Source organism: Nematolebias whitei, chromosome 13 (genome assembly GCF_014905685.2).
Source record: "Nematolebias whitei isolate Nwh7 chromosome 13, NemWhi1, whole genome shotgun sequence".
In the NCBI taxonomy this organism is placed as follows: domain Eukaryota; kingdom Metazoa; phylum Chordata; class Actinopteri; order Cyprinodontiformes; family Rivulidae; genus Nematolebias; species Nematolebias whitei.
The window spans coordinates 3,146,692-3,162,967 of record NC_056510.1 but is presented as its reverse complement, the minus strand read 5'-3'; the positions used below and the strand labels follow the sequence as shown (position 1 = coordinate 3,162,967).

At 43.8% G+C, this 16,276-nt stretch overlaps 1 protein-coding gene across 1 annotated transcript in view; it reads left to right on the top strand.

Moving 5' to 3' along the window:
- ccnyl1 (cyclin Y-like 1) overlaps positions 1-13,430 on the top strand; it is a 14,524-nt gene extending 1,094 nt beyond the window's left edge. Inside the window, exons 2-10 of the mRNA XM_037686230.1 lie at positions 1,688-1,762; positions 4,272-4,318; positions 4,603-4,703; positions 4,898-4,933; positions 5,041-5,092; positions 7,202-7,321; positions 10,128-10,294; positions 12,475-12,637; positions 12,722-13,430. Coding sequence (XP_037542158.1) covers positions 1,688-1,762; positions 4,272-4,318; positions 4,603-4,703; positions 4,898-4,933; positions 5,041-5,092; positions 7,202-7,321; positions 10,128-10,294; positions 12,475-12,637; positions 12,722-12,838 — 878 coding nt within the window. The 3' untranslated portion in view covers positions 12,839-13,430. The remainder of the gene's footprint in view (positions 1-1,687; positions 1,763-4,271; positions 4,319-4,602; positions 4,704-4,897; positions 4,934-5,040; positions 5,093-7,201; positions 7,322-10,127; positions 10,295-12,474; positions 12,638-12,721) is intronic.
- Positions 13,431-16,276: the final 2,846 nt, after the last annotated feature.

Sequence of the window (16,276 nt, the reverse complement as noted above, 5' to 3'; positions counted from 1 at the left end):
CACAGTGTTTTACCTGCTCAGTGTTCACCTGCTCAGTGTTCACCTGCTCAGTGTTCACCTGCACATTGTTTTACCTGCACAGTGTTCACCTGCTCAGTGTTCACCTGCACATTGTTTTACCTGCACATTGTTTTACCTGCACAGTGTTCACCTGCACATTGTTTTGCCTGCACATTGTTTTACCTGCACAGTGTTCACCTGCACAGTGTTCACCTGCACATTGTTTTACCTGCACAGTGTTCACCTGCTCAGTGTTCACCTGCACATTGTTTTACCTGCACAGTGTTCACCTGCACAGTGTTCACCTGCACATTGTTTTACCTGCACAGTGTTCACCTGCACATTGTTTTACCTGCACAGTGTTCACCTGCACATTGTTTTACCTGCACAGTGTTTTACCTGCACAATGTTTTACCTGCACAGTGTTCACCTGCACAGTGTTTTACCTGCACAGTGTTCACCTGCACAGTGTTTTACCTGTAGTGTTTTACCTGCACAGGTTCAGAGTCAGCATGTAAATGAGTCTTCTGGCTCACCATGCATCTGCAACATATTGATCTCACTGGAGTCAGATTAAAAAAAGCTCAATCATCCAGATAGATAAATCACAAAATAAGGTTAAGTCATTTTATCTGTGCAGTTTCTTTTTGGGAGAAATGTTTCGTTCTTCATCCGAAAGACTTCATCAGTCGGAGGCCTTCCAACGCAGATTTGTCTTATAAATAGCGCCTCCTTGATGTGTTTCAAGCCAGCCCTCTGTGGAGTTCCCAGAAACTGGCTTTACACGTGCAAAAAGGAGCCACGTGTCCTAAACAATCGATCATCATGACTGATGAAGTATTTCAGATGAAAGACGAAACATTTCTCCCACAAAGAGTCTGTCCAGATGAGGTGACTGGTCTTTGTTGAACATAGATGTTAAACCAGTGTGTATTTAACCTCTTAGTGCTTGTAGCCGTTTGACTGCACATGGTCTGGTGTTGCAGGTTCACAGCTGCCCTGGAAGTTAAGGAAAACCTGGAGAACGACTTTCCAGACACGGAAAACTCCAGGAATTTTACTTTCATTAATAACCTTTATTAAAACCACAAACATAATTTCATTTAGACCCCTGGGTATAAAAGCATCTCAAGTATTTCTGTGTGTGGTTCAGGCATGAGCTCACTCTTTATTGTATTCATTTTTATATGTATGTATATAAAAACATATGTTTTATATGCATTTATTTCTAGTATTGTCAGGCTTGTCCTGCATCTTTCTGTTGATTCTCAGACATTTGCAGCTCTGTGAGGGTCTGAGACCGGCTGAGTCGGGGTCCCGACCCACCCAGCGGTTCTCCTCACATTCCTTGCTTCACAAATGCAAACATTGCCCAAATCCCCCAGACTTTTGTGAAGCGTGATTCGAACAGAGAGGCTTTGAGTCGTCCTTGTTGCAGTGCTGTTTCTGTGTTTTACATATTTATATATATATATTTATATTTATTTAGGCGTCAAGTATACTCACAGACATTATGTTCATATAGTCATTATGTTGCAGTGATTCTTGATGATCTTCAGATTTAAACACACTATTCATCAGTCTGGGTTCTCCTGGCCACTGCTTTGGGTTCATCGCTGAGCATTAATGAGAAATAAGTCACAAATCGTTCAGCTTCTAATTTTTCATACACTTTGTGCTCCCTCAGACCTGGCCTTGGAGTCAAACCCGTCGGACCACGCCCGAGCGAGCACCATCTTCCTTAGCAAGTCTCAGACCGACGGTGAGTAAATGTGACGTGACGCATCAGAGAGTCCCGACTATCCTTTGTGTGTGGGCAGCAAACAGAAGAGAAGCACCCGATATTAGATGTCACCGCGTTGGATCTGTTCTGTACTGGCTCCACTTTTTAACACGCCTAAGGTTTACGCTGTTCTACCACCTCTGGATAGTGTTATTAAATATGTCATTTACCGTTATTATTTGGATAACATTTAAAATAGCTGTTCTAAATGTGCACTTACAACTGGAAACTAAGTTATTAAACATTTATTTAAAAAAAAAAAAAGCTGCCTCAGGTACAGGTACTTTGACATACTGATTTCCAGAACTCGGACAAATGTTTTAGCTTCTTTAGAGCTCTATGAAGTATTTATTGTTTTAAGGGTTTTATTTCTAAGCAGTTTAATAAAAGGGTAACAGTTTATTTAAAAAATAAACAAAAACTCAAAATTCATAAACATGACCAAATTTAAACAGAAATAAAACTAAATGTGTGGCACGGTGGCTCAGTTTGTAGAGGTGCTGCCTCTCAGCAAGAAGGTCGCTGGATCGAATCCGCCCAGAAGTTAGGAAGTCCGTCAGGAAAGAAGGAAGTCCGTCAGGAAAGAAGGAAGTCCGTCAGGAAAGAAGGAAGTCCGTCAGGAAAGAAGGAAGTCCGGAAGGAAAGAAGAAAGTCCGGAAGGAAAGAAGGGAGTCCGGAAGGAAAGAAGAAAGTCCGGAAGGAAAGAAGGAAGTCCGGAAGGAAAGAAGGATTTCTGGAAGGATGTATCCTTCATTCAGGAAGGAAGTTAGTTCATTAGTTTAATTAATGCTTTAGTAAGTTTGTTCAAAATCTGCCTGTAACCCGTTTATAAATAAAATTAAAAAATGTCTTTTTGTAAAATAACGTTTCTTGTTTGTGTTTTATTTGAGTATAAAACACATAAGAACTTATAATTCATGCTAAATTTCACATTTTCTGAGTTTACTTCTGTTAGTTTTAACTGAGAGACTCAGATAATCAGGATATTTTTGTAATTGTTTTACTGAAAGCAGCTTTCAGCTGATTTAACAAGATTAACCCAATTTGACTTTGGTCACACCGCAGCCAAAAATGACCCAAATCCTTTGTTTGCCCACATGTTTGTTTGCCCACATGTTTGTTTGCCCACATGTTTGTTTGCCCACATGTTTGTTTGCCCACATGTGACCCGTATCTGAATTATTATTATTAATTATTTTTATTTTCCAAATCCAACCCAGCCGGGTGTTTTTCATGTGTGGTACTAAATCTGACACGTATCCAAAGTGAGCTCAGTCTGAACAATCATGTTCATCCGACTTTTACGTAACAGAAGAAGAGTTGTGCAGATCAATCCAAATATTGATAATATTGATACCAACATGGAGCAGTTTAAAGCTTGGACCTCCACACAGACGTTCAGTAGCTCTTAAATGTTTGGGTTTGTCATTTCCTGGATGACTGAGAATAATAATAATAATAATAATAATAATAATAATAATAATGTGTACGTGTTGTCATCATTGTACGGCCCCATACAATGGTGAAACTGGCTCTCTCCATTTAACCCACCCACCCCGAGGTGGAGCAGTGGGCAGCTACTGATGGTGTCCGGGGAGCAACTGGGGATGGAGTGTCCTGCTCAGAGACACCACGAGATGTGCAATGACTGGGGATTGAACCTGAGACTTTGGGGTCCCAGGTCGGCTGCCCTACCTCTACCCCATCTCGGCCCCCGAAAACCTACATCAACATATAACATCAGCAGACTGGATCTAATGGTGCCAACATGAAGGGGTCCATACTGGAGTTTGTTTCACTCTCAGTACGCCTCTCCTGTTCCAGGAGTGCAGTTCTGTGATGGGTTGGGCAGAAAGCAGCAAGATCCGTTTGATCTGAACAGATCCGATTTGATCCATTTGATTTGAACAGATCCGATTTGATCCGTTTGATTTGAACAGATCCGATTTGATCCGTTTGATTTGAACAGATCAGATTGGATCCGTTTGATTTGAACAGATCAGATTGGATCTGTTTGATTTGAACAGATCAGATTTGATCAGTTTGATTTGAACAGATCAGATTGGATCCCTTTGATTTGAACAGATCGGATTTGATCAGTTTGATTTGAACAGATCAGATTGGATCCCTTTGATTTGAACAGATCGGATTTGATCCGTTCTATTTGAACAGATCGGATTTGATCCGTTTGATTTGAACAGATCAGATTGGATCCTTTTGTCCACTGACACCATGAACAATGTCCTCGTCAGTCAACCTGACCTTTGACCCCTCCACAATAATGTGTATACCTTATAAACACACTGTAGTCCTAAATTATCTGTGCTGTCTTTTTCAATTGTGTGTTTAATTGAAGAAACGTGATGGAATATATTTAAACCTTTTTCAGTTAAATCTTAACTTTAGTAGTTTTTGTATTTTATGGAGTAAACTGAAGCAACCCTGTGATTTATTCGCCCTTTTTTAAAATTATTTTTATTTGTTACAGTGCGGGATCGGAGGAAAAGCAACCACATAAACCACCACGTGAGTCATGTAAGTGTCTGGTTATACACGTGACTTCTACATGTTTGTTCTACGAGGAGCCGTGCTGCTTTTGTATTCAACTTACGACCATCAAACACTAAAGGACTGGATTAAAGCAGGATAGTGGTTGTGATGATAAAAAATATTGTTAAACCTCACCAACGTATTTTATAAGTGGAGAAATGTGTTTCTTTGTTTTGCTTTTCTGCCCCAAACCTGACGCTTGATTTCCTCAGTTCAAACTGCTGTTCATCCAACACCTGAGCTGTTTTGTTTGTTTTCTGGGTGTCAAGGTGTCTCCTGGTCCGTTATCGAAGAAGTACAGCTCCTGTTCCACCATCTTCATCGACGACAGCACCGTCAGCCAGCCAAACCTCAAAAGCACAATCAAATGGTGAGAATCCGCTCGGAAACACGCCGCCGCTCAGCAAACGTAGCCTGGAAATGATTTGTTTCACCGGAGAACGATCTGGTTACGTCCCAGCGCAGTAATCCAGAGCGGGAGTTTGCTTTTATCGCTTGTTTATTTTGTGGTTAAAAAAAAGAAGAGGTAACCAAAGGCATATTTTTCTCTTCCTCTCTCCGTAGTGTCACTTTAGCGATCTACTACCACATCAAAAACAGGTAGGTGGCGTCCGTCAGTTTGTTTTCCATCCTTTTGTTTTTAAATCAAATAATTTTGGTCAACAGCTTCACACGTTGGGGTGTTTAACGGTGTTTGTTGTTTACAGGGACTCAGACAGGTCTCTGGACATCTTTGATGAGAAGTTGCACCCTTTATCAGTGAGTCATGACATTTCCAGAGTTAATTCTGCGTTCAGTTCTTTAATTTAGATCCATGTCACACTTTACCTGTTGGGTGTTTCCCATCCAACGCTCTGAGGAGACTTTGTGTTGGAGCAGTTCCTCTCAGCAGCACTTTCAGCTGCACGTCAGGAAACTTGTGATTTTGTGTAAATACATACTTTTTACCGTATACTCTTAAGTTGCTCTGTTCACCTTTAAAGACTGATTTTTGGAGCTCGCCCAGCTGCACTGAGTGATTTCCTGTACGCTGATGATGCAGCGCTCGACAGCTATCACAACGATGGGGCCCTTGTGAACATGGAACATCATTTGCTCAGATCATAACGGATGATTCCGAGATCAAGAAAGTGCACAAATCTTCAAATCTAGTTGGTGACCTTGAGTGGTAGGTAGCTCAGTTTAAGATGTTTCAGTCACAAGGGACTGTCCTTCAGCACCAACCTGATGGTTTACAAGGCTGTAGTAGTTTCAGTTCTACCATAGAGACCTGGTCCACCTTGAACTTCCATCTTCTGCACCTCCTAACCAGCACTGAGGCTCTGATGAGAGCCAAATGCACGGGCATTGAAACCACGAGGAGGACTTGTCTCCACTGACGCACACAGTGCATCCGGACAGTATTCACAGCGCTTCACTTTTTCCACATTTTGTGATTTAACCGTCGGCCCAGTCTGAGGTCAAGAACGCTCTGGAGCAGGTTTTCATCCAGGATGTCTCTACATCGCTGCATTCATCTTTCCCTCTGTCCTGACTGGTCTGCCAGTTCCTGCTGCTGAAAAACATCCCCATAGCATGATGCTGCCACCACCATGCTTCACTGTAGGGATAGTATTGGCCTGGTTATGAGCTGGTTTCCTCCAAACATGACGCCTGCATTCACACCAAAGAGTTCAGACCAGAGAGTTTCGTTTCTCGTGGTCTGAGAGTTCTTCAGGTGCCTTTTGGTCAACTCCAGATGAGCTGCCATCTTGGCCATGTGCCTTTTATTAATTAATTTTATTAAGGAGTGATTTTTGTCTGGCCACTCTTTAACGTACAGCCTGATTGGTGGATTGCTGCAGAAATGGTTGTTCTTCTGGAAGGTTCTCCTCTCTCCACAGAGGAACTCTGGAGCTCTGACAGAGGGACCATCGGGTTCTTGGACCCTTCCTGACTAAGGCTCTTCTCCCCGAGCGCTCAGTTTAGACGGCCGGCCAGCTCTAGGAAGAGTCCTGGTGGTTCCAAACTTCTTCCATTTCTGAATGATGGAGGTCACCGAGCTCGCTGGGACCTTCAAAGCAGCAGAAATGTTTCTGTATCCTTCCCCAGATTGGTGCCTCAACACAATCCTGCCTGGAGATCTACAGAGAAGTCCTTTGACTTCATGGTTGGTGTTTGTGCTCTGACATGCTCTGTCAACTGTGGGACCTTCTACAGACAGGAGTGTGCCTTTCCACATCAACTGAATTGACCACTGGTGGACTCCACTGAGGTTGTAGAAACATCTCAAGGATGATCAGAGGAAACAGGATACATCTGAGTGCAGTTTGGAGCTTCATGGTAAGGGCTTTGAATACTTTCTGGATGCACTGTATGCAGCATGGATGGATGACCAAATCCCAAAGCGGCTCCTCTTCAGTGAGCTAGCTGAGGGAGCAAGATCGAGAAGTTGACCCAAAACAAGATGGAAAGACTGCATGAAGGAGGGTATAAAGATCTGTGGCTTTGATGAGGATGAGTATGAGGATGTTGCAGAAATGGAGCTTCAAAGTGTGGCAAGGCAAGGATCTGTTCAAGGCCCACCTTACCCAGAGGTCATGGGGTTCCTGCATCACCAGAGACTTCATCATCAGATGGGCGGGGCGAAAAGTACAGATTCATGGAAGTTTCAACGATCAGTTTATTTCCACTCACCTCTACAGAAAACAAGAAATCATCCCTGAAGTTTGTGTCTGTTCAGTCCAGTCAAAGCTACTGGTTTATCCTTTATCTGACCTGGTGTTTCAGTCGTTCAGAGTTTACCCCTACAAGGTGTTCACAGCAACAACTGGTTCTCACAGGAGACCAAAACGATCCCTCAGACTTGTGTGTGTTCGTCCCACACAGAGAGAGCCGGTACCGGAGAACTACTCGTTCGTCGACCCGGAGCACAAGCTGATCTACCGCTTCGTCAGAACGCTCTTCAGCGCCGCGCAGCTCACGGCAGAGTGCGCCATCGTCACGCTCGTAAGCGCATGAGTTTTGTCAAATTTATTTCTGTTATAAGAACAAAATGTTTAATTTACTTCCACTAATATAAAATTAATTTTTTTTATCTTGTTTTGTTCAAAACTCCAAAGATGGAATTACCTCCACACTTATAAGAATGAACTTTGCACTGATGCACAGACACGTTTCCTTTCTGTCAGTCCACCTTGTTCCTCGCCCCCATGCTGCCTTGTGTGAATTATGGACACGACTTCCAGCGGGACCAGAACCAGCGCTTGTTTGTGTGAACAGTACGAGCTAAAGTAGTTTCTCTGAGCATTGTGGGTTTAATGTAAACATGTAGGAACACCAGCTGTCAGAGCTCCAACAGGACAATATAAACATACCTCTGCCTGCTGAGGGCGAGGGATGGAGGACGAGCTGAAGAAGTGGCTGCAGATTACATCTACTAGCATATGTAGCTACATCTACTAGCATATTTAGCTACATCTACTAGCATATGTAGCTACATCTACTAGCATATTTAGCTACATCTACTAGCATATTTAGCTACATCTACTAGCATATGTAGCTACATCTACTAGCATATTTAGCTACATCTACTAGCATATGTAGCTACATCTACTAGCATATGTAGCTACATCTACTAGCATATTTAGCTACATCTACTAGCATATTTAGCTACATCTACTAGCATATTTAGCTGCATCTACTAGCATATTTAGCTGCATCTAACATATTTAGCTACATCTACTAGCATATTTAGCTACATCTAACATATTTAGCTACATCTACTAGCATATTTAGCTACATCTACTAGCATATTTAGCTACATCTACTAGCACTTTTAGCTACATCTACTAGCACTTTTAACTACTTCATGGACTCAGTTCTAATGACGGTGAAGCGATAAACAACCTGAGAAGCTCTGAGTGTATCAGTGTCTCCACAGTAATAAGGTCGGTGGTGTTTTGTTAAAAGAGGTGGGGCACAAACTTATTGACCTTAAATCAGACACAGAGCCAAAGTCTTAAAGTCCTCCATCACTGAGTTTGGGTTAATTACAGAGAAAATCATAAAAGTAAAGATGAACAAATATATAAAGCTGTGACCTACATACTCCTGAAATCATCCCTGATGTTCTCGTCACTGTTTTCAATCCTTCTGAGGATCCGGCGTTTCTTCTCCGGTGGTTTATTGTCGTCCAGACACAAAGTAGGATGCAGGTTTTCCTCCGTCGGCCGTTTGTCAACAAAGTGAAATGAGCTCACATGCAGAGTTTTGGGTGGTCTCTTCAAGTTCACGTTTCAGACACGTTCTTCTTAATTCTTCATCTGCAGGTGGGAGATGAAACTAAACCTCTTTTCACAGGAACTCTTTTTGTTTTGGGTCCGTGTTCAAACTCTGTTGTTGAAGCCACTGATTTAGTTTGGTCTGGTTGTTCTGCAGCCCTGAACACAACAGGTACCTGAACGCAGCACGACCACTTTAGTAAACTTTATGGTTGTTAAATAAATTTAAATAAAACAAAAACAGAGTTTTATCTGCTAAAATGAATGTAAATTACTTTCAAACAACAGTCCGTGCTCTGCTACCATGGTTAACTAATACTGACTGCTACTTCCTGTCTGACAGGAAGTTGTAAGGATTATTTTGTTTTTTATTTATAAATTGTAAGGATTAACGTGGCTAAGTTTGATCAGAAGTGACGTGCTCTGATTTGGCACAGTTGTAGTTGCATCCTTTGGACTGCAGAGGGCAGTAAGCTCCTTCAAGCTCACCAATAAATCCCTCAATACAGTGATTCAAAGAAGATCAATAAGTGTTTTATAGTAAAATCATTTGATACCAATTATTAATACAGTTGCTGCAGTCACTCTTGAGGCACAGTGGCATAAACACAATATAAAACTAGACAAATCACATTCTGCAAAACGCTGTGAATGTTTGTTAGCGAATGATTTTTCTGAAAGGTGCTGAACAAAAAAAATAACTAAGAGCTGAAAAGCTTAAAAAAAATTAAAAAAAAAAAAAGCTAAAATCCCTGAATTTAGATGAAAGCTAAAAGAAACATGCTGAAATTAGGATGTAAAAATCTTTAAATTAGCAGGAAAAAAAAAAACATAAAAAGTGATTTTAAAAGAAGCTTAACAGAACAAAAAAAACAGCCAAAATTAGTAGATTAGCTGAAAGTAGCTAAAAAACACAACAAGCTAAAATAAGTAGAAAGATGCTTATATGAGCTGAAAGAAGCTGAAGCAGAACCAAAAGCTGAAATGAGCAGTAAAAGGTTGTAAACAGCCGAAGGGTCTGAAGGAGGTGAAGAGAGCTCCATTCATCATCAATGAGGAAAAACATGGCCGACAAAGCTTGAAACACAGCAGTGAAGGCTACTTATGGGACAGATGTGGCTGGCAGGCCGCAGACTGATGAAGTCTTCTGGATGGAAGACGAAACGTTTCTCCCTTAAAGAAACTGGTCCAGATGAAATTATTTAACCTTTTTTGTTCTCAACAAGTGCACGAACACCAAAAGTCCTGAATGAGCCGAACGTTTTGATTTATAAACTGTTGAATCCTGCAGCGAGTTCTGCGCTGAATACCGTACGGAAGAAAAATGTCAGGGTTAGAAACATTCAGATGGTTTACGTCCCGCGTTTATCAGCCGTTTACCACTAAAATTACATTTCAAAGCTGATTGTTTTGAGTTAGTAGGTTCTGGCAGCATTAGTTGAGTTTAACCAGTAGGTTTCAGGAGTTCGTAACGACAGCCGATATTTGTTTTTCCACCGGTCGTTAAAATGTGGACCTTCTGTCTCCTCAAGGTGTACTTGGAGCGCTTGTTGACCTACGCCGAGCTGGATATCTGCCCCGCCAACTGGAAGCGCACCGTCCTGGGAGCCATCCTGTTGGCCTCCAAAGTCTGGGACGACCAGGCCGTGTGGAACGTCGACTACTGTCAGATCCTCAAAGACATCGCCGTAGAGGACATGTGAGTAGTGGACACAAGGCTCTGTTGGTGTTTTTTCAATATTTATTGGGGGTAATAAACGGAAAGTGAGCGGGTTTACATGAAAAAGCTGTAGTTTCCATGTCAGTCGGGTTGCCAGATAAGAAATTATGAACTAAAGTACCGTGGCTTTAAAATGACAGTATTTTGGCCTAAACTGTCACGTGTGCTGAGTAAAGATCTTCTAAGATGAGGTGTGTGTTGTGTTTGTTGAACATGTGCACAGAAAAGGAGGTGGTAAATAAGACTTTTTAAATTGATCTGGCAACCCTGATGTTCACCAGACGGTTCTCATTTAGTTCTGAAGACCTGAACCCTGGTCATGTTGGTTCCAGTCCAGGTTTTAGTTCTCAGATTTGACCCTGCACCGCTTCCTGTTTGCTGTCAATGACATCCTGTTGCTAAAGATCAGTTAAACAGTTAAAACATGACTTTATTTGTACGTTGTTTTAAGTCCACTGGACACGTTGTGTGAAATAAAAGACAATTTATGTACATCTGGACGGTCTCTGCGTCCCTCACAGTCGACATGCGAGTTGAAAACATTATTTGGGGCTTCCAGTGCTGCACTCTTGTCCTCCTAATAAAAGGAAGATAATAAGACGCTCTTGAAGCCAACAGGAGGAAGTGCTGCAGCGTCTCTGCCGTCGGGCTGCGGACCACTGAAGAGGCCGGAGCCGGCACTTGGAGCACCGCGGCTTCATCTCCTACGATTGCTTTTTTCCTGTCCGTGTAGAAGAGGCTGAGAGCGCCGTCATGATGTGGAGCTCTGCATCCTCCCTGACCTGCACCCCCCCACCCCCCCGCTCTGTTTTCATTGCGGCCACTGAAGTGTCTTTGTGTGCTGGTTCAAGTCTGAACGGAGGGATGGGGGAGAGGAGCGGGTGGGGGGCAGAGAGAAATAAGAGGGGAGGGTCTCAAGTGCTCTCACTGCTTCTACATAATGGTCCCGGCTCTCGCCCGCTCCATTAGTTGCCCCTGGAAACCAGACATCACACACTCGTGCGTCCTCTCTCCACCTTTGCTGACCAACAAAGCATCCTGGATGTTGTCTCCTTGGCGACCACCTCCCTCACTGTGAGGATGAGGGAGGATGATGGAGGCTGTGGTCCGGAGGAACAGGACCAAACTCCAGAGAAGTGGGCGCAGATGTGCGCTAGATTACAATCGAGCTCTGTTCAAGTTTTCGTCGTCGTCCAACAGCTGGTGTTCACTTTGGGAGTAAGAGTCGTCCTCTGTTCGCTCGTCACAACCGAAACAGTATCTAGAGCCACGAGCGAAGAGCTGGGGGGTGGGGGGGCACACCTTCCGTCCAGCATCCACGTCAGTTTGTGGCTAAATCTCAGCATGAGAGAAGTTTCTTTCGAAAACTGTGTTGTCACATCAAAGTCCAAGATGGCTGCCGCCGTATGTTCATGTGTCTTGGGTAACTTGAAAAATAATCAACTTGCGTCTGTTCTGGTGTGCAGCCAGAGGTGATTCGTTTCAGATGAGAATAATCCGATTACATCACAGCGCAGTAATCCCGAAGACAGACAGAGTTTCCTCTACTGTTATACAAGGAGGGCGCCCCGCCCCGTCAACAGAACTGAGCCCCCTTCCTACTGAACTGTCCCCACCCCCCGTCGACCACTTCCAGCCAGCTCTGACGTAGCGCTGAGCTAGCGCCACACAATACATGCACAAGCTACAAAGATAAAAAAACAAAAACGCTCTCTATCTCCAGGGTCACCCTTTGGGTGGCCAAAGATTCATCTGTGGGGGCCGAGCCACCATTTGTCACCCCCTAGCTCTGCATTTGTGCCTGGTGGTGGATAAAAGTGGATAAGTCACTCTGCCTCCAACAAGCGGTGACGTCCTCCGTCGTGGAGGGATTTGACTGGATCATGAGGTGACCGCCTGGTTCTCTAGAGACGCCTCACGTCGACGCGTCGCTCGTTATTCAACTCATGCAGTTTACAAGACGGACAGGCGTAGAGCTGCAGCCATGTTGGATTGGACATGGACCTGTTACACCTACTGGTGTATGAAGCCACACCATCTATCGTGCTCACATGCACGGAGGGATGGGGAGTGTTTCCAACTCCCCCTCTTCACGACGGATTCTCCACTGTTCTCTGGGTTCTGGTTCTCTGGGTTAACTTGGGTTCTCCTCCCTCCAGGAACGAGATGGAGCGCGAGTTCCTGGAACTGCTCCAGTTCAACATCAACGTTCCGGCCAGCGTCTACGCCAAGTATTACTTTGACCTGCGGCAGCTGGCCGACGACAACAACCTCAACTTCCCACTGGAGCCGCTCAACAACCAGCGCGCCCAGAAACTCGAGGTGAGGCTGCTCAGAACATCTAAACATCTGTATTGACTGCACGGGTGTCGTGTGACTCTGACTCGAAAGCGTTTGTGTTTTCAGGCCATCTCCAGACTGTGCGAGGACAAATACAAAGACCTGAGTCGAGCGGCCATGAGACGATCCCTCAGCGCGGACAACCTGATCGGCGTACGACATTCGAACGCCGTGCTCTCATAGGGTCACCTCTGACCTTTGACCTCTGACGCTGGGCTCCAAACAGACTGGTCTCAGGCGCCGAACCACAGAACGGCGTGCTCACACTGGGAAGCTGCAGGAGAAACTGATTTTATGAGTTTTTTATTTATTTCTTACTTGACCTGTATTTCCAAAAGAAAAGTTTGTTTTTTAGCACTCTGAACTGTTAAAACTGTTTAAACAGGTCGTTTCTGACTTGACACGATGAGGCGGCGTTCTAGTCCCTGGACAACATTAAAAAATTAAATTCAGACGAACATCAGTGAAAGCTTTTTAAATCAGGAACTACGTCTGTTTACGGTTACTTTATACAGAAACATGAACCAGTCGAGAGCGTTTAGCAATGTTGGTCTGCTCGGGGCACATCAGGGATCGGTGCTTGGGTTCCATTTATTTTCCCAGGGTTTTAGAAGAGCGAAAACTTTGACAAGTTTTTACCATAAATTAGGTTTGACGGCAGAAACCTGATCTAATTGTGTGACTCGCGTACAGCACGCCTCATCTAAGACGGTGTTTAGTGTTTAATACTCGACAGGAAACAGTTGCAGTGAACTTCCTGTCAGCGGTTTGTTGTGGGGGGGGGTGTTTAAATGGGACGTTTACACTGATCACGGGTCAGCACAGCTGCTGTGGGGGAGTCAGGTGGACGTGATGGGAGTGGGTCCACACTGACCTCCCCCTCAGAGCCTGGAAGTGAAACTGGTTCCCAACCGTGGTACTTGAGGAACACCATCCTGCATGTTTTAGTTGGTTCCTGCTCCTGGTTCAGTGATTGAATTCATCAAGTTCTGCAGAAGCCCGTTAATCACCCATTCATTCAAATCAGGCGTGTGAAAGCTGGAAAACAACTAAAACATGCAGGATGGTGTTCCTCAAGGACCATGGTTGGGAACCACTGCAAAGACCCAACACCCCCCGCTCCTTTTTGCTTACTGTGTAGGCTACTAGCTGTGAAACGGTTCTTTTTAATGAAAGAAATGATTTGCAAATGAAGTATTTTAAATAAACACTAATCATGGATCAAACGTTTGTTGGACGTTTTCCTGTCGGCCGAATCGACGGGCGTTACGGTATCTTCAGTTTTAGGTTTCAGGTGTTTCACGCTTTTAACTTTTGTCTTTTCAGCTCTGCTTTTCTGGTAGATCTCCTGGAATTCCACGATTTACTCAAGGAAAAAATCAGGGAAAACTGAATTAACAACGTAAAAGGTTAACTCGTGTCATCTGGACCAGTTTCTTTAAGTGAAAAATGTTTCGTCCCCATCCAGAGGACTTCGTCAGTCTACGGCCCGCCGACCAGATCACTGCTGTTTCAAACCAACCTCCTGTTGGAATCTCAGAAGTAGACGTAACACGTGCAAACAGAGCACCCATCCAAAACAATCGTAAAGCAAATGTTTAGGACAGATGCCAACTGGCTACTCACAAACAGCCTGGGACAGATCTGGTTGGCAGGCCGCAGACTGAGGAAGTCCTCTGGATGGGGATGAAACATTTCTCACTTAATTGGTCCAGATGACACGAGTTAACCTTTTTGGTTGTTATCTACCTGGATGATTGAGACTGCAAACCTTTCTTGGGTAATGTAGTTTTGGTTAAACTCGGACTGAAGGTTAAAGACGGTTTGATGCTCATTTGAAACAGTTTACCGTGTTGTCAAATTGAAGAGTCGTCTCCATCTTCTACGTCTTATCTGTAGCTGGGTCAGAGGCAGCAGGTCCAGGAGAGAATCCCGAGAACATTTTCCAGTTCCTCCTGGGAGGGGGGGGGACCCCCGAGGCACTTCCAGACCAGAAAGGATCCCTTCAGTGAGTTCTGGGTCTGCCTCGGGGACTCTTCCCAGCGAGTCGTGTCGGGAAAACCTGATGATGCAAAGAAGCAGCTCCACTGAGGCCGAGCCTGGCCAAGATCTGGTTCTTTCAGTCCTGATCCGAACCTCGTGAGCACAGGTGAGGGTTGGACCGCAGACTGACCAGTGAATCCAGAGCTTTCTCTTTAGGTTCAACTATTCTTCACCACAAGCGACCGAAGCAACGCCCTCATTACTGAGGATCCATCGCTCAGTAACAGATGCAGGGACCTGAACTTATAGGAACATTGGAGAAACCTTGGTGGGGCCTAGATGGTCTCAGTCCAATGAAAACACGAGACGTGGACGAAATGTTCGACTTCCCTTCTGTCGTCTTGCACGGTTTGTAGCTCCAACATGTTCAAATGAAGCGTTTAAACTTCTTATCTGCACGTTTTGTTCCACCGCGTTCAGAAGAATTATTTTTATTTCAGTTTGAAAATGTTGAGATATAAAGTCATATCATCGTGAAAGCAGAAATAAACGTCGGCTTTTGTTTTCACATTTTTACTGTTTCATGTCGTTTATTTTCAAACGTCCAAACTAATAAAATGTTTTTTAAGTTTAACTGAAGCTCGTTGGTGAAACGTTCCGCCTCGTCCCATTTTTTAAATCAAGTTAGTTTCTCCTTAAATTTAACTTTACGCCAACAGATGCAAACATCATCTTAAGATCAAAATCGATGAAAATATTAAGTTACTACCAAACTGTAAATGATGGAGACATAAAAAAAATCAGATTTAAATTTTCTGTTTGAATCTAAGAATTACAAAACGTTGAATAAAAGTGTCCAACGCTAAAATGTTACGTCCTCGTTGAGCTTTGATTTTTAATTTAAAACAGTTTCAGTCACTTATTGTATTAACCTCCTGCTGTTCTTTTATAATTTAGACATTTTGACGAGGTTATGACCAGTTAATATCTTACCTGCTGTAGATGGCTCTTTGAGCGACCTCAGTTTGGAGTTCAGACCAGATCGATGAGCTAATGGCTTGTCGGAGCAGATCAACGTGGAACGCTGAAAAACGTTGTGTACTTTATTTTACGACCATTAATTTGACATTTCAGGCGTTCCTGCAGGAAGTGAACTACGCTGCGCTGACCGTGCTAAAGCTAGCTGCTGCTGCGTCACAAATATAAAACTAACCGTGTACGGTGAAACTGATGGCGATGTAAAGGTTAAGAACCCTGCTCTGACCAGCCATTAGCTCGTCAATCCTTCAGAAAATGATTCTCCTTCAGAGAGCCGTCTGCAGCAGGTAAGATAGTACTTGTTTAGAACCTTTCCACAGAACCACACTGGGAAAAAATACATATTTAGTTTTTCTTTTAAAAATAGAACTCGTGTGTTGAACTAGTATCTGGTGTCCGGTTCTCACTGGGAGGTCGGGGGATCTTTGGAGCGTTCTCGGTGGTCCTGAACCAGAACCAGCAGGGGGTAAAGACCACCTTCGTCCCTGGTGCTCTGTCGACCCGAAACAAACAGGAGGAGCTCTCTTTTTCACAAAGACGCTTTAATGACTTGACAGAACCAAGAGGTCCTCCAGGAACCACGGTCCAACAGAACCAAGA